Source organism: Ochotona curzoniae, unplaced genomic scaffold (genome assembly GCF_017591425.1).
Source record: "Ochotona curzoniae isolate NIBS_2020 unplaced genomic scaffold, NIBS_Ocur_1.0 patch224, whole genome shotgun sequence".
NCBI classification, from domain to species: domain Eukaryota; kingdom Metazoa; phylum Chordata; class Mammalia; order Lagomorpha; family Ochotonidae; genus Ochotona; species Ochotona curzoniae.
Window position 1 is genome coordinate 1,194 of NW_024466778.1, and position 14,739 is coordinate 15,932.

At 43.0% G+C, this 14,739-nt stretch overlaps 1 protein-coding gene across 8 annotated transcripts in view; it reads right to left on the reverse strand.

Moving 5' to 3' along the window:
• Positions 1-632: 632 nt before the first annotated feature.
• The window catches only part of LOC121166774 (ubiquitin carboxyl-terminal hydrolase CYLD), a 54,209-nt gene continuing 40,102 nt past the window's right edge, over positions 633-14,739 (reverse strand). For all 8 annotated transcript variants that reach the window (XM_040996057.1, XM_040996060.1, XM_040996059.1 and 5 more), the window contains 7 exons: positions 12,570-12,661; positions 11,340-11,406; positions 6,485-6,617; positions 5,456-5,564; positions 4,251-4,369; positions 3,759-3,975; positions 633-996 (listed from right to left, as the gene is read on the reverse strand). In XM_040996057.1, coding sequence (XP_040851991.1) covers positions 812-996; positions 3,759-3,975; positions 4,251-4,369; positions 5,456-5,564; positions 6,485-6,617; positions 11,340-11,406; positions 12,570-12,661 — 922 coding nt within the window. In that variant the 3' untranslated portion in view covers positions 633-811. The remainder of the gene's footprint in view (positions 997-3,758; positions 3,976-4,250; positions 4,370-5,455; positions 5,565-6,484; positions 6,618-11,339; positions 11,407-12,569; positions 12,662-14,739) is intronic.

The following is a 14,739-nucleotide window of genomic DNA, read 5'->3' on the forward strand; positions in this document are numbered from 1 at the left end:
TTTTTAAGTGACTGTGTGTTTAAGGATATATTATTTGCTTATCATGCTAATTTCTTCATAAAGGGTGCTGTGCCCTGCTGTATAAAATAGACAGCCTTGAAGACAGAGATGTTGTGAGCTGATGGTCAGCAAGATGACCACTTCCTGGATGACCCAATCCTCCAGGAAGGTTCCACCAGAAAGGGATTTGTCACAACAGAATCACTAACTCATCTCAGAACCAGAACACAGAGAGAACACCACACCGCTAGGGGGAGCTAGTACTTCCGGGCCACTGTTGAGCCGCACGGAAGCTGGGCGGATTGCACATGCAGGAGTTGAGCGCTGCACAGGAGAGAATTCACAAGTCGAGTTTAGCACATCTCTAAGAACATGCCTCAAAGTAGACTCTCAATGAAACCAAATGCTCTCTCGCACCGGGCAACCGATAGCTACAAAGGAAAAATGATTTCATATTGTTGGTCCATAAAGAAGACGTGTTTATTTACATTCTCAATGGACTAAAGAGGTTTGAAACCGTCACAATCAAAATTGTATGCTTCGAAAAATATGTGACCAATGCACTTAACGTAAAGCTTTAGGTATTAATAACTTCATTTAGACTTTTTTTTTTAAAAAAACCAACACAAACATACTTTCTAGAGTGCAAAATGCTTCTTATTAAATACTTCAGTAACACAAAAGCAGTGTGTTTGTGGAACACAGGAATCCCGTCCGGAGGGGTCACCACCACGAAGACATCCATTGCCGGCAATGGACGGTCAGCACAAGGTCAGCTCCAGGAGACGTGTGCCCTGGGGTCCCCCGGCAATCACTTGTACAGGCTCATGGTGGGACTCTGGTACATGCACATGTAGGCGTCACAGAGGAGTCTTCGTGCGCAGCCCTGGATCCTCCGTGAGTCCAGGGAGTGCAGGTCTTCTGGGGACATCTTCAAATACTCTCCGACTTCCGGGCACGGCGTGACCTGAGGGATGTTGAAGCCATTCTGACCCCCTGTGACAGAGACCAAGAGCTGTCTTAGTGGAAGACACTCACCCACTGGCCTGCCCCACAGGCCTGCCACCCAGCAACGGCTCCCTCATTGTAAGTTGACATTTCTCGGCTTCTTAAAGGATTCTGGGACCAACAGTGAACACAATTGGTAAAAAGGAAACACAACCTGAATAAAGCCCTCCGTATTCATCCAGGACTAACGTTACAGGCAAACATGCACTCAGCAATCTCCACATCCCTTCCCAGACCATACAAGTACCACAGCACACGTCACCATGACGCTGTGCAATTTAGAGCAGGTCCAGTACAATGGACGCTGCCAAAGTCAGTGGTTAGCCTAGCGGTTAAGAGATCTACCTCCCATATCAGAGTACCGGGGTTCGGTTCTCAGCTCCCGACTCCGGCTTCCTGCTAACGTGGACACTGGGTGGCAAGGGTGATGGCTCAGGTGACTCAGTCCCTGGCATGGGAGGCTTAGTCCGAGTTCCTGGTGCCAAGCTTTGGACTGGCCTAGCCCTGACTGTTGTGGGCATTTAAGGATTAAACCAGCAGTGAACTTTGTATGTGTTTATCTCTCAAACAAAGAATAAAATGTTTTTAAAAGGAGTCCTATTATATTTCCTCTCATTTAAAAAATAGCTATTTATTTTTATTTTAAGGTCAGAGTTGCGGGGGGGGGGGGAGATGGAGAGAGATCTTCCATCTGTTATTTCCCTCTCCAGCTGGCTGCAGTAGTCAGGGCTGGACAAGGTCAACGTCAGGAGCTTCATCCAGACCTCCCACATGGGTGCCAGGCCCAAGCAGTTAGGCCATCTGCTGCTGGAAGTGGAACAGCTGGGACCCAATACTGGCACCCAAATGGGATGTTGGTATCTCAGGCAGCAAGTACAACACCAGTCCCTATGTTTTCCCTCCTTTTAAAAACATGTGCACATGGCTCATCAGATTAATCCTCCACCTGCAAACACATCCCAGATGGGCACCGGTTCATGTCCAAGCTGCTCCACTTCCCATCAGGCTCCTTGTTTATGACCTAGGAGAGCAGTGGAGGATGGCTTCATGCCCCTGCGCCTGCATGGGAGACCTGGAACAAGCTCCTGGCTCCTGGCTTTGGATCACCTCTGGCATTGCAACCACCTGGCAAGTGAACCAGCAGATGGGAGATCTTTTTCTCTCCTCTCTGTAAATCTGCCTTTCAACTGGAAATAGCCCAGCATGTTGCATATCTCCAAGACTACGATGCCGCTCTAAGTGTGTGGTTTCAGGGCTTCATTAGAGTTCTTAGTGATGCGGATCTTCCAATGGCCTCTTCCCAAGTCTGAGACGCCTGTGCTCACACGTGCGGATGCCAATGGGAGCACATTCACACGCGGGGCAGGGCTCTGCCGCCCACGTGACTGAGAGCTGAGCATACTTGGCTGAGAGTCTGGGCCCCTGGTCAAGAGGCTAGCACTTTTCTCAGGGGTTTAGAGGCTCTAGAAACTTGGAATATAGAAAGTGGTAAAGGAAAAACAGGTGTAAGAAGAACAACACAGCTGGGAAGTTAAAACATTTCCTGGGGCTGGTCTCAACCTGTAAACTCCAGACAGACAGAGTTATAGCCGTTACATACTCACATCATTTATAAAACACACCAGCCCCCGGGGCTTATCAAGTATTCCTGAAGTAATGACTGACTACCCTGGAACACGGCCTACCGAGTGCAACATATTCCACATTTCAGGAAGAAACACACTGAATGCAAAACAGGCTCAATTTTCCAAAGGGGATGTTTGCTGATACACTTAGCTTCTGTCATTTGGAAGACAACATAGGTCTTTACCGGCATCCGAAAGATGGAGTAGGGAACATCAGCTATGTACCCTTAGATACCTTTCACCAAAAGAGGAATGATGGGACTGAGAGAGAGAGAGAGAGAGAGAGAGACAGAGAGAGAGAAGGGGAAGAGAGAGAGAGACTGTAATAGCCAGGTCTGGGCCAGCCCACATCTTAGAGCCAGGATCTAATGCAGGCCTCATACACAGAAGGCAAAGCCCCAGCGACTTGAGCTGTCACCTGCTGTCCCCAAGATCCGCACTGGCAGGAAGCTGGAATCTGGAGCAGCGCTGGCCTTGACCCCAGCCACTGGGACCCAGGATGAGGGTATCCCAAGCAACGCCTTACCCTCTCACTGCCCCGGCTTTCTTCCTCCCATAAGGTGCTGCCTGGCCTTCATGCTCCATGCTTGGCTCACTGTTCTCAGCCTTTATTGTCTTGTCTTTTTTATGATTTAGTTATTTATTCTTAAAAAGTTACAGAGAGGGAAGCAGAGAGAGAGGGGGTCTTTCATTTGCTGGTTTACGCCCCTGCTGTCCACAACAGCCAGCTTGGGCCAAGCTGAACTCAGGAGCCAGTAGCTTCAGCTGAGTTCCCTGGGTGGGTGGCAGAGGCCCAGGCACTTGAGCCTTCTTCCAGTTTTCCCCTGGCCATTAGCAAGGAGCTGGACTGGAAGTGGTACAGCTGAGACACGAACCAGCGCATATGGCGATGCTAGCATCACAGGCTTCACTCTGCCTTAGTAACAGCAGCGTGGGGGTAACGCCCATCCTACCAGGATGCAGGTGAATGATGTCAGGAATCCCAGACAACCTGGCAGGTAGATGCCACAGCGGTTCACACACCTGACAGGGCCTGAGAGCAGACTCTCTCAGTCCTCAAGTCAGGTATTTCGCATTTTCAAGAGGAAAAGGCTGCCGCGTGCAGCAGGCAGGCTTCGGACATACCGTCCCGGTCGGCCATGCTGTCAAAGAACAGCCAGGCAGAGTCGTCCTTCCCGTATTTCACAAAGGCCACGTAGTGGCTCGTCTCTATGCAGAGCACAGCGAACAGCTCCATCTTCTGGCAGGGGATGCAGCCATGTCTCCAGTCCCAGTCAGGCAGGTCTTTGGGGAGCGACACTGGGTTGTATTTATGATTCAGCCTCTTGGGGTGAAGGTGGACCTACAAGGGGCAGAGTGAGAAGAGAAGGAATGAGCTGGGCTGCATATGAATGGCCGTGCCCCCTCTCCTTGCCTCCATCCCTGATAACGCGCAGCTAAGAACTTCACCGACTCAATGAATTCAGCTGTCAGAAGGGGTGTGAAGACAGCCTTCTGTTATGAATCCTTTTAAAGTTTGGATGACATCAGAAGACTTCAAAAATATGAAATCTGCCACAGATGGCAAACAACTTAGCATTCAGCAAGAGGCTACTCCTTCCATGAAAGTAAACTTACCTGGGTATTACAGGTTTTACAAAACTGCTTGATTTTTCCAGCCGAGATGTCCGGGTCATCGTAGCATTCTCTACACTCATACATGGCGAGCCCTCCACAGATTCGACACTGCCTGGGAGCTGCAACAGTAGGAGTGGGTGGGCATGTAAGGGGCCTTCCACAAAGTATTCCTTCATTTAAAATGTCAAAAAGTTAACGTTTTATTGTAATTATCTCAAAGGCAGCAAGTCGGGGAGAGCTGCCCTCTGTTGGTTCATGCCCCAGATGTCCGTGACGGCCAAGGCTGGGCTGACATCTTCCTCATCGCTGCTGCCTCTCCAGGTCCACAGCAGCAGGAAGCCCAGGTCAGTACTGAAGCTGGGCACTCAAGCACACTACGCAGGCGTCTTATGCTAGGCTCAATGCCCAGCCCACCATGGAGAGTAAGCCTTCAAAGGGGTAGCATTCTATCCCCCTATCCTCTTAAACTTTAAGCTAGGGTTTTGTTGTTGTTGTTGTTGTGTTGTTTTGTTTTGATCTAGAACATCTTTAAAGACAGTTTCTGTGGTCCAATGACACTTCTGCTACATATTATAGAGCACTTGTCCTGTGCTCACAAAATAGCCATTGATGAAAAACCCAGCATATAAAATAGGAAAGAGAACAAAAACCAAAAAGTATCTACAGTCAGCAGGACAAAAAAAAAAAAAAAAGAAAAGAAAGCTATGCATATGACAGTGAATTTCAGTCAGGGATGTCACAGCCCTCTCCATAATGTCCTCAAGGCGCTTATTTGCTCACTTAGTGACATCATGATCATTTTCACGCACATGGATTTTCAGAAACATAAACTGTATTGGCAGTAGTTTCATTATTCAGACATACAAGCCCTTTAACTAGTCCCCTGTCGTGTCATTCCTAACTTCTTAGTCATATGACAATGAGAATATGTGCTTATGAAATGCTTTTCTCTTGATCATTTTCTAAGAATAAATTCCCAGAGTGACAATTCCTGACTTAATACTTTCAGTGCTGCAGACACAGAGTTGGCCCTGTAGACACGCCGTATACTGCCTCCCTCAGATGTGCAATGATTGCAGCAATGAAAACTAAACTTCCAAAAGATGTTTATCCCGTAGGACTCTTGTTCACAAGTAATGAGACTGACCTGACAGCCTATTTCCATACACAAATAATCAAAGCCTGTAAAACAATTGTATACTTACTGTCTTCAAGTAAATCAGTTATATTTAATTCCAGAGAAGGAAAGATTTTTTTGAATAATTTAAAGTCTTTTCCAAACCGAGGCATCTGAATAATCAGACATGACGGGGCCTAGAAAGAGGAGACAGAATTTTAGAACCAAAATGCTTGGAAAGTCTTCCCCGTGAAACTGAACTGGCCATAGCTGTCAAGCCAAGTGGGGAGTTCTGAGAACATGGCGGCAGCCTGTCACCCAGGACCCGCAGCGCACGTGGAGTGCAGGGGCAGGACACCAACAAGTCCCAGGTCTCCAGCAGCCCAGGCTCGCTCAGGCACAGCAAACCAGGAAGTTCACAGTTCTCAGAACCTAACAACGGAATGACCATTTTCCACTCTGGGTTTATGCAAATATTTAATTAGAGTTTTGAAAAAAAAAAACCTGCTTTTGCAGATATAAAAATGAAACTATCATCGTACCAGGACTCTAGTTTGTTACGGTTCAACAAATGAGCAACAAGAGATTCTTTCAGAAATGAATAAAATAAATTAAATAATAAAAATAAGCCACAAGTCTATGCTATTAAGTCATGAAGCTACTAAATCAGAATCAGTAGATGGCAAAAGAAAAATAATTAAGTGTCCATTAACAAACCAATAGATATTACTTTCTGGATCACTGGTTTCTTAATGAAAAGGAAAAATAAAACATTCTCTTTTTATATATTTGGATAATATACTTGGGTAATTATTTAAAAAAAAACATTAAATCTTCCTATTTGCTTTAAACTAATTAGTTTAAACCAATAGTTTTAACAGTTTAATGGCTTGGTGTTTTTTTTCTGGCATCCCGAATCCAAGCAGTTCAATATTGGTTCTAAGGCATCTTCCCTAAGGACATGCTCACAGACACACGTACTTACGAACATGTGTTTTCTTACCAGTGTGTGTCTCACACTGCTCTCAGCTGGCTAAAAGCGACAGCTGTGGGATGCAACTGCTCGTCAGGAGCCTGAGAACGTCCGGATACAGCACAGGGAACAAGTACCACTCACCTCCGCGAACTTCAGGTTACTGTTGATGAAGGACCATTCCAACAACTGCTGGATGGTGGGGACGCCAACCTTCTCATTTTTCTCCATAAAAATCTGGTAGAAGTAACAATCTTGTACTTTTTGACCTGCTGATCTAAAACCAGGGAGAAAAGAAAAGTCAAGCCCACATACAACTCGTTGAATGATTCTCACAATGTGAACTTTATTCCAGCAATGTCTGAGAACAGCAAAGCTATGAAATCAACGGTGTGGCTTTCCCTCACTTTCACCAAAGAAGTAATTGTATGTTAAATGTACTTATGCACAAGCGCCTCTGAATAAACTTCTGCTTTAGTTTCTGTATTGGAAAGTTCTCTTAGTGATCAGGAGAAAAATAATGGAATATTCAGGAATTCCAAAAAAATTCACAGGAAAATGAAATGAAAAGATGTGCACATTTCCATGAAGTTATTGAAATCTTTTTGTTAAATCCCTAATCAAGAAGCACTGTATGAACAGTAAAAACCAGAAGCTAAAAAGCACTTAGTTCAACTTCTCTGCCCAGATCTAGAAGGCAGTAACTTGCACTTAATGCTTGAGAGACAGGAAAACAAATTTTTCCAAGCCTCAACCTTCTTAGAAGACCTGCTAGACCTTTGCAGTTCTAAACCAAAGGCCCTGAGACCTCGGGAAGGGCCAGGGCTTGCCAGAAAGGCAGGAGTAAAGCTGTGGATTGGCCCAGGGGTCCCACAGCCATGCGCTCTTCTCTGCCACAGCATGCACTCTCTTACAATGGCTGCTCATTTATTCAACAAATATCCAGCAAGCCCCTCCCTGTTACAACAGGCCACACTGCCACCCTTTATTGAAATTGGCCTTCTTTTGACCACTGAGTGGCATTCATCTTTCAGACTAACTCTACCAAAAGGATTATTAAGCTGTGTTTATACTTTTAGCAGGGTACATTCTGAAATAGACTCAGAATGTATGTATAGTTCAAGATCTGAGGGGAGCAATATTGAACCGCTTTGATGATAAAGTCACAGCAATGCACAGCACGGGTTGCAGACACCCTCAGCCTCTCAGGGCAACTTATTCTCCGCAAGAAACACATTCGGAGAACAAAGCAGGAGATGTTGAAGAAGCAACACAAATAAAACAGATGATAACACAAAGGCCAGAGGTTTTCTTTGGCAGCCAAAAAGCAGAAAAGGTTTAATAACAGAAAATGAACAGGAACCAAGTAAGACAGGAAATGAAGAAAGCAGCAAGGAGTAGGAGTGAGCAGTGAATGAGCAGTAAAACCAGGAGAGAGCAGGAGCAGAATCGAGGGTGGGGCACAGGCACGGGGCAGGTGCACGGCCACCAGGCAGACCGCACCAGTGCCGTTCTGGAAGGCTACTGTGCAAGGGCAGTGTGCACCTGAGGTGCTAACGTTCCTCTGAAGCAGAAGGGATGCAACTGTGCTTACTGAGCTGACAGACACACTCATGGATTTGTAAAATTTTAGTCCATTTTTCACTGTGAATGTGATCAGTATGCACTACAATTCTTCACAGACGCTGGGTCATGAAGAAATGTGGAACGTGACGCAGACACGACCCAGCCATGTGCTGGGGATATCCATGCCATGTCCTACAGTGAGGGGCACGCACGGCACCACCTGGAGAGTCTCCCCGTTTCTTGTTGCTGGTGTTAGCCCATCTTCCTTGGAACACCCGATCTCCATCACCCCATTGTTAGGTAGTGGCTCTCATTTTAGCTGCACCTAACCTTTAACATTGCACACATCAATACTCACTAGGATTACCACCATCCGTATTGCTTTTGAAATGAGAAATTTCCCAATTTCTTGATTCTTTCCTTGTTTCTGGCATCCCACCCCTTCATTCTAAATTCAGCTCTGTCTCATTGAAGTACACCATGTACGACGTCTCCCAGTGGCAAGTCTGTCCTAGTTCTTTCTGCTCAGGAATTCTGCACAGCATTATTCTTAGAATGTGAATCTGTTCAAACTTCTGAAAGTTCATCAGCTATTACCTCTTGAAACTGCTCCTTCCCTGTCTCTTTGGTGTCTCCTCTGAAACCATCCACCTTCCCTGCATCTTAGCTTCTTTCCTGTTTCCCAATTTTTTTTATCCAAGGTGCTTTAGGGGGCTCCATCTTCCAAACAAACAGTCCTCTCTCCAGCTGAGCATACCCAGTAAGGTGCCTCCGCCACCAAGGGTATATTTTCTATTTCTGGAAATCCTATTTTTGCTTGTTGACTTCAGGTATTCAGTCTTGCTTTTGTCTCTTTTATCATTTAATAATAACTAGCTTAGGTTTTTTTTTTTTTTTTTTTAGTTCTGTTCATTACTTCAGGTTTTTAAGGCAATTATCTTCCTATTGGCTGTAGCAGCTGACTTTTCCCCAGTCAGAAAGAAAGGTTAGTACTGGAGGGGGAAGATTGACACTTGGAAAAAAATAAATGGGTTAACTTAAAATACCATCTTATAATTTTTAAAATTTTTTTGTTGTTGTCACTTAAAAGGCAGAAAAGTAGGTAGATTATTCATCTGCTGGTTTACTGGTTTACTCCCCAAATGTTTGTAACAGTCAGGGTTGGGCCAGGCCAAAGCCAGGATCCCAGAACTCCATCTGGGTCTCCGGTGCTCCAGCAGGTGTGTGGGTGGGTGTCCAAGAACTTGAGCCATCACTGTTGCTTCCTAGGCTGCGTATTTGCAGGAAGCTGAATTCCGAGGAGAGTCAGGACAACTAAAGCCTATCCCTATTCTATGACTTTCAACAGTAATCCTCTATATGAAGAGGTTGCTTTGGGGTCAGAAGGGGTCAGATTAGGAACTTGCCAGGGTCCTTCAAACTTCACAAGGAAGGCCTTTAGACTCGGAGGTCGTCCTAGAGGTAAGTCAGCCCTCAGTGCCCTCAGAGTTTGACCTGGGTCACTTACTGGAGGGGATTGCAACCATTAAGTATGCTGGGCTTCCCAGGAAACAAACAATGATGAAAACAGCTTCTTAAAGCACCTGGGATTTACCTCTTTAAGAGGAAATGTGAAAATTTCTTTTTCTTCCAAAGTGCCTGCTACATTTCTTCCATCATGTATTGGCACATCTTTTCTTTGTGATTTGTTCTGAAGGCTGACTTGCAAGTTGCTTGAAATTCTACATACAGTTAGTTCTATTTCTGAGCTTTCTATTTGGTTCTGTTTATCCATACTTCTAATTTTGGCACATCCTATTTTAATGCCTATTTCTCTGTCTGTATATCTTAGAATTATTTGCAGAAATCCTTTAATATTTTCATACAGCTTGTTTTTATAGAGAATTTTAAAATTATTTCAGATCTAAATGCCTATGTGCCAATTATGTTATAAAAATAACATCTTTGAAGCATGCAATCTTCTTAATATTGAATTATTTTCAATAATTAATCAAATCATCCTTTAGCTCTATGTAAAAGTTTTTAAAAGTTTACCTCAGAAAGTCGCTATCCTTGGTATTTTATTATATGTTCACACAGTATGAAATTATTCCTTAACAATTCTGCTTAACAATATATAGAAGTGTTATTTGTTTATCCATGGTCCTTTTTTTACATGGCTAAAGTACAAACTCTTATTTTCTAGCTAATTTCTAGGACTTTTGTATGCACATAGATGGATACTATTTTTTAACAGGTAATAAATAGACCCTCCTTGGGGAGGTTAGGATGCTGGGTAGTGTTCTCCTGTCCCAAACCAAGAGTGCCAAGGGTCAGTACGGTGGCTCCTGACTCCAACGACCTGCTCATGCAGACCCTGGGATGGCTCAAGTCCTTGGGTTTCTGCAACCCATTCTAAACTCTTGGACTGAGTAGTCAGGTTCCAGCCTTGGAGTCAGCCTGACCCAACCACTGTGGCCATTTTGTGGGGAGTGAACCAGAAAATTGAAGCTTTTATATGTGTGTGTATGTGTGTATGTGTACGTGTGTATGTGTGTGTATGTGTGTATGTGTGCATGTGTGTATGTGTGCATGTGTGTGTATATCTGTGTGTATGTGTATGTGTGTGTGTTTGTATGTATGTGAGCATACATATATATAAGATTTACATATGTGCATACATTCCTACTCATGGATGTTTATGTGTTATATACTATTTAATTTTCTTAAACTTCCCAAACAATATACAACTATGCTTGTGGCACTGGTCCCACATCCATCTTCTCATTCATCCAGCCAAAAATGACAACAAGCAACATCGAGTAAGACAACAGCAGGCATGTGTATTTGTCTATAACGAGCTTTCTGGGAAGTAAAAGCATACTACCAAGGTTTTCAACAGAGAAACCCAGGCTGAAATGTAAAAAGGTTTACCATCTCAACTGTGAACATTCAAAGTGTATGGAAAATTCAGCCACATTTAGAGCATCTCACTAAGAACTTGACTGTGTTAAACTCCAGGCTTTCATTCAACTTGTCGAGGGAAAAAAATGAGTTACAGAACTGAGAACAAAAGAGCTAATTTAAGCCTCAATTAATTCTCTGAAAGGTAGGCAAAAAACAACACTCTCACAGTGATTAGAATAGAATGAGAGCATCTGAAAAGGTCCATTAATCTAAAATATATATATATCCTCAATTTCATTTCAAAGTAATTTGCAATATTTACAACTAGGGTTAAATCAAAAATACAAATTCACATTGAACTTGTTCCAGTTAAGGATGGCACTATGTAATGATTAATATCAATTTGCATTTGTAGTTGTCCAGTATACAAAGAGCTCTGAAGAAATACAACACTAGCTAACCACTAAAGGAGCCATTTCTACTGACTGATGGCAGTGGAAATAAGACTTTTTCTTTTTTACTGCTTATATAACAATTCAAAAATTACCTTATTTTTAACAATGGTTCTACCCTTAAAATATGATGAAATAGGATATTCAAGAACTCTTCAGGATCTAGAAGAAAATTTAAAAAAAAGGTCACAGACAAAAAAAGTTAAGTCATTCAATAGCGAAATTTATGTCTTATTTAAATACTTTATACATACAATACTCTTTCAATTAAAAGCATGTCTTTTGGGGCCAGTGCCATGGCTCACCAGGGTAATCCTCCATTTTTAAGCAATGGCATCCCATCTGGTGCCAGTTCTATACCTGGGTGCTCCTCTTCTGGCCCAGATTCCCTGCTTATGGCTTGGAGAAGCAGTAGAGAATGGCCCAAAGCCTTGGGACTCTGCACCCGAATGGGAGACTCAGAAGAAGCTCCTGGCTCCTGGCTTCAGATCAGCTTAGCTCCAGCCATTGAGGCCATTTGGGGAGTGAACCAGCAAATGTCTGATTGAAGAATCTTTCTCTCTGTCTCTCCTCTCTATAGATCTGCCTTTCCAATAAAAATAAGTACATCTTTTAAAAAAAAAAAAGAGAGAGAGAGATTTCAAGTTTTCCTGACAAAGGAAAACTACAAAGTATAATTAAAGGCTATGATATAAACCTCTTTCAGTTTGACAAAAACAAAATTTAAAAAAAAAAGGACTTTTGTCTCCATTTTATTCTCATTTTTTCACATATCAAAGAATACAACAATTTACATTGAGTGAAACTATTTCCTTATCTTGGGGGGGGTGCTTAGAATATGTGAAATAAAACCTGAAATCGGCTTTGTGCTGTAGTCCTCTATCTAACTAACCCTCTGCTGCAGCTGCTTATCAAGTGTTGCTGACAAACTCACCACTGAATCCTGGAGTAAATGCATTAGCCAAGAAGACTAAAACACTTCTCTCTTGGCATAAACTTCATCCTAACCAGCCATTATTTTTAACTTTCATCTATAACAAGAAAAGGTAAGTGGGAAAACAAATTCTTTCACTGCTGAAAGACCAAGTCTGAATACCTCTGCTCTGGGAGGAGAGCTGCGTCTTTACTCCTCTAGGTGTGAGAACCTACACTCTTCAAAGAGCTCATTTACGTTTAGAAGTAGGAGCTGACTTTCAAAGGGGCCAAAGTTGTACATTACTTAGAAATCAATTTCCAATTTAAGAGACACACATGTCAGCTAATAATTTGCATATAAATACACCTTTAAGTATTTCTAATGCATACACAACTAAAAAGACAGTCACCTTTTTCTTCCGAGGTAAATCCTGATGCAGCCTCAACTTTTTCAAGTATTTTCCTCAATTTCATAATTTTTGTGGCACACACATATCCGTATCTATGTTCACAAAAGACGATTAGTTAGCTGATATCAACACACATACTAAATTATATAACTTTTTAACTACCACTCAATTTTTATATAATTCCAACATGTCATAAATCAATAAGTTAAGAATCATTTGAAGAATCCAATTATATACTTCCTGAGGTTTGAAAAATTAAAAATATAGAAACAGAATTTATCCCAGATACCTTAATAACATAAGGCAAAAATATTTTCAAAAGTTAGTGTTAACTTTTTAAGTAACATTTGGTTAAGGAATGAAATATTTTATTTTATAAAATGGAATAAAGTTGTGAGAAAGTCATTATTTATACCAATGGATAAACTAGCCAACCAAAAGAAATGGCAAAGAGAATTAGTCAATTAAAAATGTCAAACCTGCAGCCCAACCAGCATAATTAAATATTGTGTACCTTTCACTGTCAGAATTTAGGTCACATTCAGTTTAGTGTCAATCCCACACAAAACTGTCAACTGAAAAGGACCTCAGGAGAAAATGTGATGGCCATGATGATCTTCCGGAAAGTAGGTGAGAAGCAGCCAGTGGGAGCAGCCATTTCTCAGGGTAACCAGCCCTTCAGCTGCTAGCCCTGTGCAGCGAGCGTGTGCTGGGCACCTGCTGGCATGCTCATCTAACAGGCTAGCCACCGGGAAAACGAAGTGCATAAGGAGAAAGAAGGGGACTCCACCCACGAGAGGCTTGCAGTGGAGAAAGCAGAGGCCCCGGGAGTGAATAAACCACGCCAGTTGTAACACAGGTGTGACTGCTGCCAACACAGCACTCGTGATCCACAGGCCATCCTGACTGCAGGCGGTGAGAACAACGGTATTCACAGAATGCCTATCAAACTGGAGGCAGGAAAAGAGGGACAGCTTTTCCCAGAGTTTTGTACTTGTCCTGTCTTATCCTAGTATCAATTACTTGAAAAGAAAAAAAAAGATGTATGCCTAAAAAGTTGCATCAGACAAAATAATCTGAATCTGATGTGAAAATTGACTCATGGTCATCTTAGAGGGTGACATAATCACAGGATCCATTCTAGAATTTAAAGAAAACAAAAGATATAAGCCAGTAAATTTGTCTGCATATGCTGTCCTCTTCTCTAGCCCAGTAAAGAACAGGTCAGTGGGAATGCTTAACATAGACTGGCATTCTGGTGCAGCAGTGGCAAAGATTGTACCAGGGACTGACACAGTGGGACAGGGCATTAAGTCATCACTTGCGATGCTTGCATCCCACACCATTTCCAGTTCTCCAGTCCTGGGTATCCTACCTATGGTCCAGCTCCCTGCTAAGGCACCTGGGAGAGCAGAGGATGGCTCAAGAGCTTGGGACCCTGCCTCCTACATGGAGACAGAGTTCCTGGCTCCTACATGGGTCAGAGTTCCTGGCTCAGGCTTTAGGTTGGCATTTGGGCCAGGACAGCCATCTCAGGAGTGGGAACCAGCAGATGGGAGGTTTCTTTCTTTCCCTCCCTTTCTATCACTCTGTCCTTCAAACGAATAAATTAATTTTTAAAACAATGCTAGGTCAAAGGGTCATCTCAGAATCATTTTTAAAGGCAAGGTGGGGAGGCCTTACTATATTCCTTTAACCAATAAATATCTTACTGCATTACAACTCATCTGTACCCAGGATAAAAGTAACAAGAAAATTCTATTTGTTCCATTTTTTACAGAAAAAAAAAGTCTAAAAAGCCAGACTACACCAATTCAATTAAAAAGCATGCTTGCTGTTAGCAGTCGTGTTGCTGTTTCTGAAGACGGGTCCCAGAGACTAGCAGTCACTGTTGCCAAATGTACTTCAACAGCTAAACTGGAGCATGGATCAAGCACTCCTAAAAAAGGTCAAAATCTGAACTGCTTCAAAATTTAAAGGGATATTGGGGATTTCAAATGTTCACACCAGGGATGCTCAGCCAGTGAAGCTTATGCAAATATTCCAAAGTCAGAACAACCCCAGAAGCTGCAGCACACCTGGTCCCAGGCCTCTCAGAGAAACCACAACTCAAGCTGCAACCAGAAACGCTTCGATAACTTCTCAGAATGCACTCACTTCCACACTTGGA